Source organism: Conger conger, chromosome 1 (genome assembly GCF_963514075.1).
Source record: "Conger conger chromosome 1, fConCon1.1, whole genome shotgun sequence".
Lineage (NCBI taxonomy): Eukaryota > Metazoa > Chordata > Actinopteri > Anguilliformes > Congridae > Conger > Conger conger.
In genome coordinates, this window is record NC_083760.1 from 80,682,076 (window position 1) to 80,695,688 (window position 13,613).

At 46.7% G+C, this 13,613-nt stretch overlaps 1 protein-coding gene across 1 annotated transcript in view; it reads left to right on the top strand.

The window, feature by feature from the left end:
• Positions 1-10,250, top strand: part of erfl1 (Ets2 repressor factor like 1) — a 52,286-nt gene extending 42,036 nt beyond the window's left edge. Inside the window, exons 2-6 of the mRNA XM_061256619.1 lie at positions 279-355; positions 2,006-2,240; positions 3,685-3,871; positions 6,746-6,875; positions 9,472-10,250. Coding sequence (XP_061112603.1) covers positions 292-355; positions 2,006-2,240; positions 3,685-3,871; positions 6,746-6,875; positions 9,472-10,250 — 1,395 coding nt within the window. The 5' untranslated portion in view covers positions 279-291. The remainder of the gene's footprint in view (positions 1-278; positions 356-2,005; positions 2,241-3,684; positions 3,872-6,745; positions 6,876-9,471) is intronic.
• Positions 10,251-13,613: the final 3,363 nt, after the last annotated feature.

Sequence of the window (13,613 nt, forward strand, 5' to 3'; positions counted from 1 at the left end):
AAGCGTTATAGATGGGTCATGTAAGTGGGTTGAATTCCTGCAGAATGTTCACCTGTACCAGGTAAAGATTAAGCCAAGGACTGTCTACAATGAGCTGTCATCTATATGATACAATACCTGTATCAAACATTGAGGTTTCTTTGAAGGATACGCAGTCTTTGAAAGTCAGTGGATTAAATGTAATATTGGAAGATGAAGATTTACCGTTTGAGTCTGTTGTATGTCGTACTTGATTTGACGAATGAACGCAGGACTCCACCTGTCTGTCCTTCCCCCAGGTGTGGTGAAGGTATGGACTGCAACTGCGTGAGTGACCTGCTGCTCACCCCCCCTGTCCCAGCCCTCTGGACCCCAGGTGAGGCACAGTCTTACCCAGGCCCTCTGAGTTAGGAGGAGGTATTTATCTTACAATGCTTAAAGTCCGACCACTCCCTCAGATGTGGGATTGCTTAAACCCCCTGCAGTATCACATCCAATTACAAGACAGTGCTGGGGCGACATTAGCTCAGGTGAAGTAAGCTAGCTCGGCACCCTCAATCTCCCCCTGAGGTAGCTAGGCTAGGCTAAGGTCGTCTGGCAGATGGAAGGTTGCCGTTTCGATCCCCCGCCTAGGTGTGTTGAAGTGTCCCTGAGCAAGCCACCTGAGCAAGACACAATGCTGAAAGTCTGACCACTCACTCAAATGTGGGGTTAGTGGGAATCCGTGAAAATGTAAACGCCCTGAAGTATCACAGCCAATCTTGAGCAAGACACCTGACCCCCAAATGGTGAGGAACTGATTGGTACCTTGCCATGCAAGGTTAGTGTATGGGTGAATGAGAAAAGCTTTGGATAAAAGCACTGTGTAAATACAGAGCGGTCCATCCAATGCTATTGGACTTTGCTTCCTCCCTTATGAAAAAAAACACACATGAACACCCAACAACCCAATTTGAGTAGACATGAGAACTATTGAAATAATCCCATTTACAGTATAACACCAGTGTGGGTGTTCACATGTGAAAACTGTAGTTCAATTTTCAAAAGTTTCAGTCACATGTGATATTTTAATGTTAAATTTGTGATTTTGTTCATAAGGGATTTTAGCCTTGTAAGTACTTGTGATTTTTTTCACAAGGGATTTTAGTCTTGTAAGCACTAGGTATTTACCAGATAAATACATGAGAGGAATAGCACATCATTTTGCAATTACTACTGGTAAGAAATGGTAAATATTAAGAAACTAAAACTGAAGTACTTTGGAATACCTCCAATATCAATTAAAGTGACTGTCTTGTAGTTACCAAGTTTAACCTCACTGCAATTGTGTACTTCCTAGGAAATTAGACAATACTTAATTAGGCTATAACTAATCTACCCCTTTGATAACTAAAAGAATCACTTAGGATTTATTTTCAGTTTTTTCATTTTTTTACCAGTGGTCATTTCCCAATCATGCTTTTTTACCACACATTTATCTGGTAAATACCTAGTACAGGGGACTGTAACATAAAGTGTTGCTGTAATACCTATAATAGCTATATTTCAAGCGTATTTAATAGTTTCACGTCAGGATATGTATTTTTCCCTATTGTTACAGGTACAGTAGTTGGATTACAAATCAATGTCCCACATGCATAGTATTGCAATAAAAACACATGTTTAAATGTCATTTAGACAATAGAGCAGAGGTAGGCAACAGGGCCTTACTTGTTTCTGGTTTTCATGCCAACTTTGGGCCTTAATTATCACAAACATTTATACCAAATTACATTTTAGCTGCATTTCTTGATAAGTGTATGAATGATCGTGTCCCTATATGAAACGTTTTACTGTGATCTAATCTATGAGGGACCCAGTGTTGGTGCATAGAGCCAGTTATCTCATTTAGCCAGGGTAATTGGTGGAAATAAATTCCTGCATACACACCGGCATTCATACATATGAACAGCCAAAATACTCTTAGTGAGGACTTAAAAACAGGCCTCAGTCTCATCCCCCTACTTTCCTACCTTCTCCGCCCCAGGCATTGCCTTCCCGGACTGGGCCTACAAGCCCGAGTCGAGCCCCGGCTCGCGGCAGATCCAGCTGTGGCACTTCATCCTGGAGCTTCTGCAGAAAGAGGAGTACCATGGGGTGATCGCCTGGCAGGGAGATTATGGAGAATTTGTGATCAAAGATCCAGATGAGGTGGCGAGACTATGGGGTATCAGAAAATGCAAGCCTCACATGAACTACGACAAGCTGAGCCGGGCTCTGAGGTAGGCACTGATCATTGGTGTGTGTCACTGCACCTGTCGGCTCACGAGTTTCCATGAGTTTGTGCGCTTGATTCTATTACTGTATGTCTCTCTTTATCACTCGTGTGTGTCCCTGTCTGTGCAGCTGTCTCTGTAAATCTCCCACCAACCAGGCTCTGTCTGTTACTCTCAGCATGTCTAACTTAGTCCATCTCTCTCTCTCTCTCTCTCTCTCTCTCTCTCTGTCTCACACACACACAGATTCATACACACACACACACACACACACACACACTCCTCTGTCTCTTGTCTCTTTCTCTCCTATTTCGGTCTCTGACTGCATGTCAGTACAATATCTGCCTGCTTCAGTGTGTGTTTATGTCTGCGTCTCAATGCACTCCATTTGCTGTTTGCCAGTCTTGAGCATCTTCCTCCACACCTCCCTCTTCCTCTCTCTCTCTCTCTCTCTCTCTCTCTCTCACTCTCAGTCTCTCTGCGTCTCCTTCACAAATCAAAATATTAAGGTGGTGTTTTCCCTGAAGAATGTCAATACTTTCCATTCACATTATCTTTGAAGATCTAAATGGAAACTGAAATTCACTGTAAGGGCTCTGAAAAGTCAATAAGGATTATAAAATTAAGCCCATTTAAAACTGGTCAGATATAACAAGAACATATCAGGTAGTTTCTGCGCAGGGCCCTGGTCGGTGCCTCCACTGTTAGGATGTACAGGCCGGTCTGTTTCTGTGAGCCTTGGCTCATGCTGGGTTCAGGCCATGTTTGGGAATCACAGGTACACGCCTCTCATTTGCACCGGCACCTCTGTTTGTACCCTTCCCTTGATTCTACACCCCCTGCTCCCCCCACCCACCCATTCACACTGCCCTCACGCTAATAGGTGCTGTCGTTGGTGTGTAATTGTTATGAATTGGCCCGGGCCTTAATTAGCCTCGTTGATTAGCCTTGTTTAATTGCTCAATTACGGTCAGCTCACGCTCGCCACGCGAATGATGGAGGGGGGCCTGACACGCACACGCCGTGTCGCGTGTGTGGTCACGCCCGCCACACTCACGCGCCCGTGAGACCCGCACACAACCCCACTTAGTCTCGAACCAGCCCGGCGCGCCTCAACACCGCCGGAGGAGTTGGGGAAATTCACCACCTGTGGGTAGCTGCGGAATTCACACTTACTTTTTTGCCAGTCCGTTTCCATTTCACTGCGAGTGACCAGTCATTGTTTGCTCATCCTTGGGGTAAACTAGCTGGAAATGTTATTCCAAAAAAAAGTCCAAATTCATCTGGGATGTATTAAAATGATGTTCTCTGGCCTAATTAGTTCTCCTGATTCGTTACTCAAATCTACAGTCAACCTTCATATCGGTCTTAATCCTCTCTCCCTTTCATCTCTCCCTCTGTCTCTCCCTCTCTCCCTCTCTCTCGCTCTCTCTTTCTCTCATCCTACAAGGTACTACTACAACAAACGGATTTTGCACAAAACCAAAGGCAAGCGCTTTACCTACAAGTTTAACTTCAGCAAGGTGGTCCTGGTGAACTACCCTCTCCTGGACATGGCCAGCTCCCCGTTCCTGCTCACCCAGAATCACTTCAACAGCAGCTCCACAGGCCCAGACTGCAGCCCTGTCACACCGGAGGTACTTTCTATTTTTATTTAACCCTCATTTTACCAGACAGGTCAATTAAGATAGGAATCTTATATACAATGGTGGCCTGGGTTGAAGGTGGCTGTTTAGGCAGGATCCTCCATTTTGTGAGTTTTTTCTTCTTCTTTTTTTTTGAGTGCACAGTAAAAATGGCCAGTGTAAAATGAACGAGAACACGTTTTACTCGGGTAGTGTATATTTCATCCCTGTGGGGCTCATGTTGAACGCTGTTATTGTAAAATTAACACCGATAATTTCAGCGTGTGCGGGTCGGGTAAAGAGTAGAGGGGCTGCCCTGAGCGGAGCGAGACATTGGGGAGGAAAGTTGGTGAGAACTTGAAAAAGCAGAGAGATGGAGGAGAAAATGGACTTTGGATGGAAAGGGGGATGGTGTCTCTTCTCGTCTAGTGGCTCAGCCCAGCAGGTACAATTGCAGTCAATTGGTGCTGGCTAGAGACACCAGGAGCATTTCTGTGCAAATAGGCAACCCTGCCTGATCGATCCGCAGACGTGTTCCATCTAGCCTCCGTACTAGTCTGCAGCCACTTCACAGCTGTGCGAAAACAAGTAAGTGTGATTGTCAGAACTGATCAGACCACCTGCACACAAGCAGCGTTCAGGTTGGACAAATAGTTATTGTATAATTTAATTAAACATTACAGTGTCTGAAAATGAGTTTCAGACACCTGAGTTGGAGTTTGCTGATAGTGTTTTTGTTGTCATTTCTTTGGAAAAGATTGCTGTGCTGCACAGTTTAGTCTTTCCATGGTTTGGAACATCTCATTTTAGCCTGCAGCTCCATACATTGAGTCTTTTCTTTTAAACTAATTCCATATTGTGCGCTGAGGCACACAGCCCTTGTCATTGTACTCTACGGGCAGTAACAGCTGGTCACATTCTTTACACTTTACAAGGCTGTGTTGTCTTGAAAATATTCTATTGATAGTTTATGAACTATATTTAATAGTGGAAAATAAAAGCATCTGATCGTATATTTTTATGTTAGTTAATATGTACTTGGAAGACCCAGTCACTGCTAGCCTTGAGTGATTCTTAAACTCTTACAGAAGAAATTGATGTAAAAAAAAAGATAAAGTTGTAAATGGGAACATTAAATCAGTACCGTTTTCAGACTACAGGTTCAGTAGGGACATCATTTTAGTATGGAAGCATTAAATCAGTACTGTTTTCAGACTACAGCTTCAGTGGGGACTTCATTGTAGTGTACCATTGGATTGATGGATCTGTAATGTTTTCACTCAGATGCATCCTTACATTTTCAATGAACAATTTAATATTTATTTACGAATTAATACACCAAATTCACACACTTCACCTGAACAAAAATAAAGGACACAAATTACGCATATTATTTTTGTTTAAACGTGTTTCCCGCGGTTTCCTATTCAATAGTTATTTGAGGGGGGGGGGGGGGCAGAGGGGGGGGCAGAGAAAGAAAGATGGAGTGAAGGTGAAAGCGGAGAGGTGTTAAATGTACTTAAAACAAAGGAAGACATGATCCCCCTGTCGCGCTGCCCTCACATCGTGTATCCATCTCTGGCATCGATTGAAAATGAAAGAAATGAAGGAATACGTCAGATCAATTGGCGGTAATTAATGCGGCTTCGTTAAGCAATGGAGATCATGCGGCTTGGAAGTACAGTCTCCTGCAGCACGCTGAGCCGCGGAGTGACAGTATCGATCAGCGCGCGCGGAATCCCTCACCCGCTCCGTCTCCCGAGAGGACGGGCGACTTTAGCGCTTCCCTTCTGTAGACCCCGCTCCTCCTGTGCTCCTCCTGTGCTCCCGCGCTCCCCCCCTCCCGCAGGAGGTCCGGTTAGCGCCTTCTTTTTTGTTTTTCCTCCCTTTTCTTGCCCGACAATCACATTACTGAGGTCAGACCCGCGGCCAAAGAGAAGAGCGGCCTCTGTGTCCGTCCGTCCGTCTGTCCGTCCGTCTGTCTGTCTGTCTTTCTGTGCACATTTAATACTCTGCTTTTTTTCAGTCCCCTGCTCATCCTCCAAGTCCCCTGTTGCCGCCTTCATCCCGTCCTTGGCATGTCTGTGGTGGTGGTGTGTGTGTGTGTGTGTGTGCATATGAGTGTGTGTGTGTGTGTGTGCATACGTCCACATACATGCATGCATAATTGTGCTTATGTCGGTATGTAACTGTGAGACTGTGTGTTTGTGTGTGTGTGTGAGTGAGTGTGTGTTAGAGAGCGAGACACTGTGTGTGTGTGTGTTTGCATGTGTCTGTCTTTCCCTGTTTCATTGGACTGTGTGTGTGTGTGTGTGTGTGTGCGCGCTTCCACACCCAAAATAGCACGTTCTTTAAAAATAATTTCACCCATCGTTTTAAACGACACAAAATGAAATTGCACTTGTGTACGTATCTGTCTTATCATATTGGCATTTACAAGGTAAAAAATATGATTGCCTCTACCATAACAAAATGATATTATTTGCAACAAACTGATTGCCGATGGCTGATAGCGGTGGTATTTGTCACGCTCTCTAGACCGGTCTGCGTTTTCTCTGGCAGTCACACTGAAAGCACAATAAATACCTTCATCTACAGACTATCCTTTCTTACCAGTTATTCAGCAGCTGAAAACCATGACATTATTTCTCCTTGTTATATTGATAAACATCATATCAAAGAATATTTTATTTTCACTTCTTTAAACATGGAATACATTTTTAGTGAATGAAATATGCAAATACTATATCTTGATTTTCTATGAACAGAAAAACACATTCTCATTGCGGTGCACATAAATGATTCGCACCCGCGCCGTGCGTTTTCCATTCATTTTGTGGATTGTTTAAAAAGTCTTCGTTTCTCTCTCTCTCTCTCTCGGTCCAGGCTCTGCAGTCGCTGTTCCCGCGCCTGCCGGAGACGGCGAGGGGGGGCTCCCTGTTCGAGAGGGCGGGAGGCCCCGCGGGCCCTGAGGGGGACAAACTCAGACTGGACGCCTTTCCGTTCCTGAGCTCAGGTGAGGGCCAAGGGTTCAAACCCGCACAGCATCGTATCACAAACAAACCCCTTCCCTGTCCATTTTCAATCACACTGAAATACCTCAACCAGCGCTCATGTATTTACTCTCAGTGTTTCAGAACTCAACAGTTAATGAAAATGCAGCAACAAAAAAAAAGATAAAATAAAAATGGAGTTATGAGAAATGAGCAGTTACTTTCTCTTGTCCCTGATAATTCTGCTGTTGGGAGAGGTTTTTGTGTGACGCCAAGGACACGTACTGACACTGAGCGAGAGAGTCAGAATGCAGGGAGAGGGATCGAGGGCATTCACGGGTCCTGCCTTGACTGCAACCTTTCAGAGAGAGAGATAAATAGAGGGGGGAGAGAATAGAGGGAAGGGCAGTTTAAACGCGAACGTTGGATCATCACCGGGGGACGTTAAATCTAGTGTGAGGTCATCTGACTGCGCGCCCGTTCACTCACGCCCTGCACGTCTGCACCCTGTCCGTTCTGTGTGCTGCACTGTGTGTGTGTGTTATCTGAGCTGTGTGTGTGTGTGTGTGTGTTATCTGAGCTGTGTGTGTGTCTGTTATCTGAGCTGTGTGTGTGTGTTATCTGAGCAGTGTGTGTGTGTTATCTGAGCTGTGTGTGTGTCTGTTATCTGAGCTGTGTGTGTGTGTTATCTGAGCTGTGTGTGTGTCTGTTATCTGAGCTGTGTGTGTGTCTGTTATCTGAGCTGTGTGTGTGTATTATCTGAGCTGTGTGTGTGTCTGTTATCTGAGCTGTGTGTGTGTATTATCTGAGCTGTGTGTGTGTCTGTTATCTGAGCTGTGTGTGTGTCTGTTATCTGAGCAGTGTGTGTGTCTGTTATCTGAGCTGTGTCTGTTATCTGAGCTGTGTGTGTGTCTGTTATCTGAGCTGTGTGTGTCTGTTATCTGAGCTGTGTGTGTGTCTGTTATCTGAGCTGTGTGTGTCTGTTATCTGAGCAGTGTGTGTGTCTGTTATCTGAGCTGTGTGTGTGTGTTATCTGAGCAGTGTGTGTGTCTGTTATCTGAGCTATGTGTGTGTCTGTTATCTGAGCTGTGCGTGTTTCAGTATTTATGCATCACAATGTGTATGCCAGATTTGTGTGTGCGTGTTGTGTTGTGTGTGTGTGTGTGTGTGTGTGTGTGTGAGGGTGAGGGTGTGTGTGTGTGTATATGTCTGTATGTGTGTGTGCGTATGCATGTGTGTGTGTGTGTGTGTATATGTGTATGCTTGCATGTGTGTGTGTGTCTGTGTGAGGGTGCATGCATGTGTGTGTGTTTGAGAGGGTGTGTGCATGTATATGTGTGTGTGTGTGTACGCATGTGTGTGTATGTGTGTGCATGTGTGTATATGTGTGTATGCGAGTGCATGTGTATGTGTGTGTATATGTGTGTATGTGCGTGCGTGTGTGTATATGTGTATGTGTGTGTATGTGCGTGCATGTGTGTGTGTATATGTGTGTATGTGCGTGCTTGTGCGTGTGTGTGTGTGTATATGTGTGTATGTGCGTGCTTGTACGTGTGTGTGTGTATATGTGTGTATGTGCGTGCTTGTGTGTGTGTATATGTGTGTATGTGCGTGCTTGTGCGTGTGCGTGTGTGTGTGTATATGTGTGTATGTGCGTGCGTGTGCGTGTGCGTGTGTGTGTGTGTACTGTACGTCTGTTCCCCTCCACAGCCCCCTCCCCGTGTTTGTCCTGAGGTATCTTCCCCCCTCTCCCTCCCATGTGTCCCCCCTGTCCTAATCCCTACCCAGGCAGGAAGGCCCTAATTGAGGGTGCAGGCTTCAGTTTGTGGCCTGTGGGCACCCATTACTCTGTTTTCATAAGCAAGTGAGGCCTGCCTGACTGATTCAATATTCATGTGTCTGCCAGCTACTCCCGGCCTAACACACAGAGACTCGGCTCCTGCCAAATTAGGCCTGAATAGCAAATACCAGTGAGAGAGAAAGAGAGAGAGAGAGAGAGAGATGGGGGAGAAGTATAGGAGGTGGAGTGTGAGAGCAGGACTAGTTTTGCAGAGAAAAAAAGTAAAGAGAAAAGGAGAAAACTGGAGGTCTTGTACAGCAGCGAGGGAGGAACTGCTGTTTCTGATTGATTCAATTTTGAATGGCCATCAAGAATTAGTGACACAAATACAGTGACACTGACAGGTGAATTTAATGCAGTTCTTCATATTATTTAGAGATCTTCGATAAAAGCTGGAAATGGAACCCTGTGGAGAATGTCTTTAAAACATGAAGTGTTATCGCAGTATTAATAAAATACATTTTGTTGTGCGTTGGTTTGGGTGTAATTTGAGAGCTAACTCAGTTTTTAAGTGTCAAGTTAGGTTGATTAAATATTGACCAGTTTACACAGATAAACACAAATTCTCATAAAAATAACCTTTTCTTTTGTTGCAATTGTAATGTAAGTTCAGCTCCTTGCCATGAGTGTAATGTCACAACAGTAATTGTATTAGCATTACCTTAATTGTATTATAATTACAATAAAGTTAGTTAATGCCGTAAGTAGTTTTTTCAATTGTAATCGGCTGTGATGATTTTTAAGATAAATCCTGATCCGTTTTCTCTCCTTTCCTGCAGGTGCCCCTTGCTACTCCAAACCCCCCTCTCTGCTGGGCCCTTACCCTCGAAACCCACCCTTCGACTACCCCTGGGGTTTCAACCCCTACCTCCCGGGGGCGTTCTCCCTCAACAACTGCCCCAAACTGCCCTCCAGCTCCCTCTACCCCTCCCACTTCTACCCCAACCCGCTCCAGACCGGCCTGTCCCAGCTGCCCCACCCCTTCTCCTCCCTGCTGCCCCCCAGCGAGGCGGGGGAGCGGGCCGGGGGCCCGGCGGGGGCGCCCAACGGCACGGCGGGGGGTCCCAGACTGTGCCTGCCGCCCTACCCCGGGGCCCTGTCGCTGAGCAGGACGGACCTGGGGAACGGCTGCGGGGGCGAGCGCGGGGAGGCCCTCGCCCCGGGCGGGGCGCTGGGCCTGGGGCTGGGGCTGGGCCTGGGCCTGGGGCTGGGGGGGGTGGGCCTGGCCGGAGCCGCGGGCAGGCAGAGCCCCTCGGAGAGGCGAGGGGCGGTGAAGCAGGACCCCGAATCCGACTCGGAGCTGGAGATCACCGACCTGAGCGACTGCAGCTCGGAGAACGAGGCGGAGGCCGACTTCGCCGTCTCCAAGGAGACCAGGCTGAGCGGGAGGCCCCTGCCCCCCGAGGCCAAAGCCACGGCTGCCCTCCCGCCCCTCTCCTCTCTCCCCTGCCCCGCCTCGCCCCACCCTCCTCCGTCCCTCCCCCCGTCCCTCTCTCCTGCCCTCTCTCTGCTGGACCGACACAGGGAAACAGAAGCACTCAAATCCACTCACAGCTAATAAATACACCTATCCCTCTCTCTCTCTCCCCCTCTCTCTTTCTCTCTCTTACTCTGTTGTTCCCTCACTCTCTTTAACACCATATTTATTTTCATAGTGCTTTTTTTTAGTGTTCATTCATTTGCCCTTTCTGGCTCTCCGTAGTTGCCCTCCTTTCCCCTCTGCCCCAATCTCCCTACACATCTCTCCCTCTCTGTTTCCCTCCATCAGCTGACCTCACCCTGACTCCCTCCCTCCCTCTCCTGCCCTCCTCTCCTCCCTCCCTCCCTCCTCTCCTCCTCTCCTCCCTCCCTCCATCTCCTCCCTCCCTCCCTCCCTCTCCTGCCCTCCCTCCCTCCCTCTCCTGCCCTCCTCTCCTCCCTCCCTCCCTCTCCTGCCCTCCTCTCCTCCCTCCCTCCCTCCCTCTCCTGCCCTCCTCTCCTCCCTCCCTCCCTCTCCTCCTCTCCTCCCTCCCTCCTCTACTCCCTCCCTCCCTCTCCTCCTCTCCTCCCTCCCTCTCCTCCTCTCCTCCCTCCCTCCCTCCCTCTCCTCCTCTCCTCCCTCCTCTCCTGCCCTCCTCCCCTCCCTCCCTCCCTCCTCTCCTCCCTCCCTCTCCTCTCCTCCCTCCCTCCTCCCTCCCTCCCTCTCCTCCTCTCCTCCCCTCCTCCCTCCCTCCCTCTCCTCCTCCCCTCCCTCCCTCTCCTCCTCTCCTCCCCTCCCTCTCTCCTCTCCTCCTCTCCTCCCTCCCTCCCTCCTCTCCTCCCGGGCGTGAGCTGCCAGCGCTCTGCGGCTGTGGCCTGGCAGAGGTGTCGGGGGCGCCCGCGTTTCCGCGGAAGGTTCCGGCTCCGTTCGCCCACTCGAATTACGCTCTAACCCCACGCGCCTCGCGCCTCTGACTGCGTCTCACCCTCACACACTCCCTCAATCAGGCCCCATCCTCCCCGAGGTACGCCAGTCTGAGAGGAGCGTTTGAACAAGTGCCAAAAGATCACCGTTACACAGTAGCACTTACTGCTTTTTAAAAATTCAATTAAAGGGTATATTATGCCAGAAAATTCAACACTGTGCAATATTGTACTGTGCAATAATTTTTAACGATTGGTGTTGTGTCGCTGACGATACTGTACTGTTCTACCTTGTGCTGCGCTTGACTGTGCCTGCACTGGGCTGCTCTGCGCTGATAACACTGCAGTCCGCTAAACTGTGCCAATCCCTGCGTGAGACGCCACGCAGTGCCCCGTGACATCACACACAGCAGTGCGCCGTTTCATTCCAGCCTGTCCCGCCAGACTAAACGCTGAACCGGCAACAATGAGATCTGATGCAATTATCCTATGATGTTACAGACACCCATATACACTCCGGGATTTGGCCTTCGCTTTAGGTTGCGGTCAGCGTAGCGGGGTTGTGTGCGGGCTGCAGTCGACAAAGTATTGGCAGACACTGCCATCTAGTGGATAATTGGCATTCCTACACACGAGAGCAGGCAGATTATTGGGAATGAAAAGCTTGTGGTTGCACTCAAATATGTTCATTTGGAGCTAACCTTCAGGTTGTTCACTATGTTATTTAATGTGGATTCTTTCATCGATTTGTTACTCTGTCTGTATACGATGTTGTACGAAAATACAGTCTTGTTCAATTCTATCTGCAGCCACTTCTGATGATTTCAAGAAAAGAGAGAAAGAGAGAGAGAGAGTGAGAGGGTGTTACTTACAGAATTTCTGTCTGTATTTCAATGTATATATTTTATTATTGTGTACATTTGAATATTATCACTATTATGAGAGATAGCTGTATTGGTGTGATTTCATTCAGTATTTTAAATCAAATATTTGAAAATAGATAACTATAAGTGTGTTTAAAAGTTATTAATGGCAGAAGCTCTCAGAAGATACATTTTTGAAGAGAACAGTGTTTGGACAGGGACTCGTACAAATGTTTCTTAACACTTATTAAATATCCCCATTAGTATTTATTTTTACGCAAATAGAGTTAACCCTAAAGGGTTTACATATGCGGTTTGTCTTTTTTTAAAAATATATAGATAGTGTTCTCTCAGTGTAACTGTACAGTAAATTTGTATGATGTGAATATTGGTTGCTGCATATTTTCGTTTTTCAAATCTGTTATTTCTTTCAACCACTGCTTTTGACTATGGGAACAATGAAGTAATACCGCAGTATTAACTGAAATACCAGTTCAGAGAACAGCATTGTTTAAGTGCAATAAACGCTGCACTCTGTGCAAACAGCATATATACAAAGTAGAGCAAGGTCACAGTACAATTCAGTACAACACTGAGGCATACTGCACAGAAAAACAATACAGACTGAACACAGTTTCAAGTTATACGTCACCAAGTTACTGTCAAGGTAACATGAAGGAACTTATTCCTTTAAACAGGAAATAGAGGGGGAAAGACTATCTCCAAATAATATATGTACCTTCATCTCTCCCTCTCCTTTCCCTGTTCTCCACTGTATACTATAAACACTGCTGTAAATAAAATGTTCTTCTCTTCTGTGTGTACAAATCAAGACTTTGCCATGCAGTGAGATTATAAGTCATTTTCTTTGTTCTATTGTAAAGAGAAGAGAAAAAAAGAAAAGAAGAAAATAGTCATATCTTCAAAAGCAATAAACATTATTCTGGAGTTTAGGGTTCTGTTGTGTTTGTCCAAATGTCCTGAGTGTGTAGGGCCGTGTGTGTGTGCGTGCACGTGTTTGTGTCCAATTTGTCCAAATCTATAATGCCCCCAAGTGCAGTACTGAGCCACTGGCTGGTGAATCAGGGACCCTTGGTGTCACACTAGTTGTTGGTGGTGTGAATTTCAGCCCTCTCCCCTCTACTATTTAGCTTAATTATATTACTTACAGTGATTCAGCTGACGCTTTTACACTTACAGTTGATTAGACTAAGCAGGAGACAATCCCCCCGGGAGCAATGTGGGATTAAGGGCCTTGCTCAGGGGCCCAACACCAACCTTGCGGGTCCACCAACCGGCAACCTTGCGGGTCCCAGTCATGTCAGTCACCTACCTTAGCCACTATGCTACAGGCTGCCATTGTAGCTGCTTTGTACTCTCCCACAGTCACCATGCTCTTCCCACAGTGAAGGGCCACAGACGGGCCCAGAAATGTGTCGATGCTGTCTGTCACCTGTTTCTCTCTGTAGGCAACCCCTGATTCATCATGAATCAGAGGGCATTCACTCATCATCTGTGCAGTTAAAGTCATAATGCACTTTTATATTTTCATCTGCCATCCGTTGCCGTTAACATTAGAGAAATCCATCCCTATTTAACACACAAAGAAGACTTATCTTCTACAAGAAATAAACAAGCAATTTAAAAAATTCAATTTTGTTTCAAATTTAATCGGG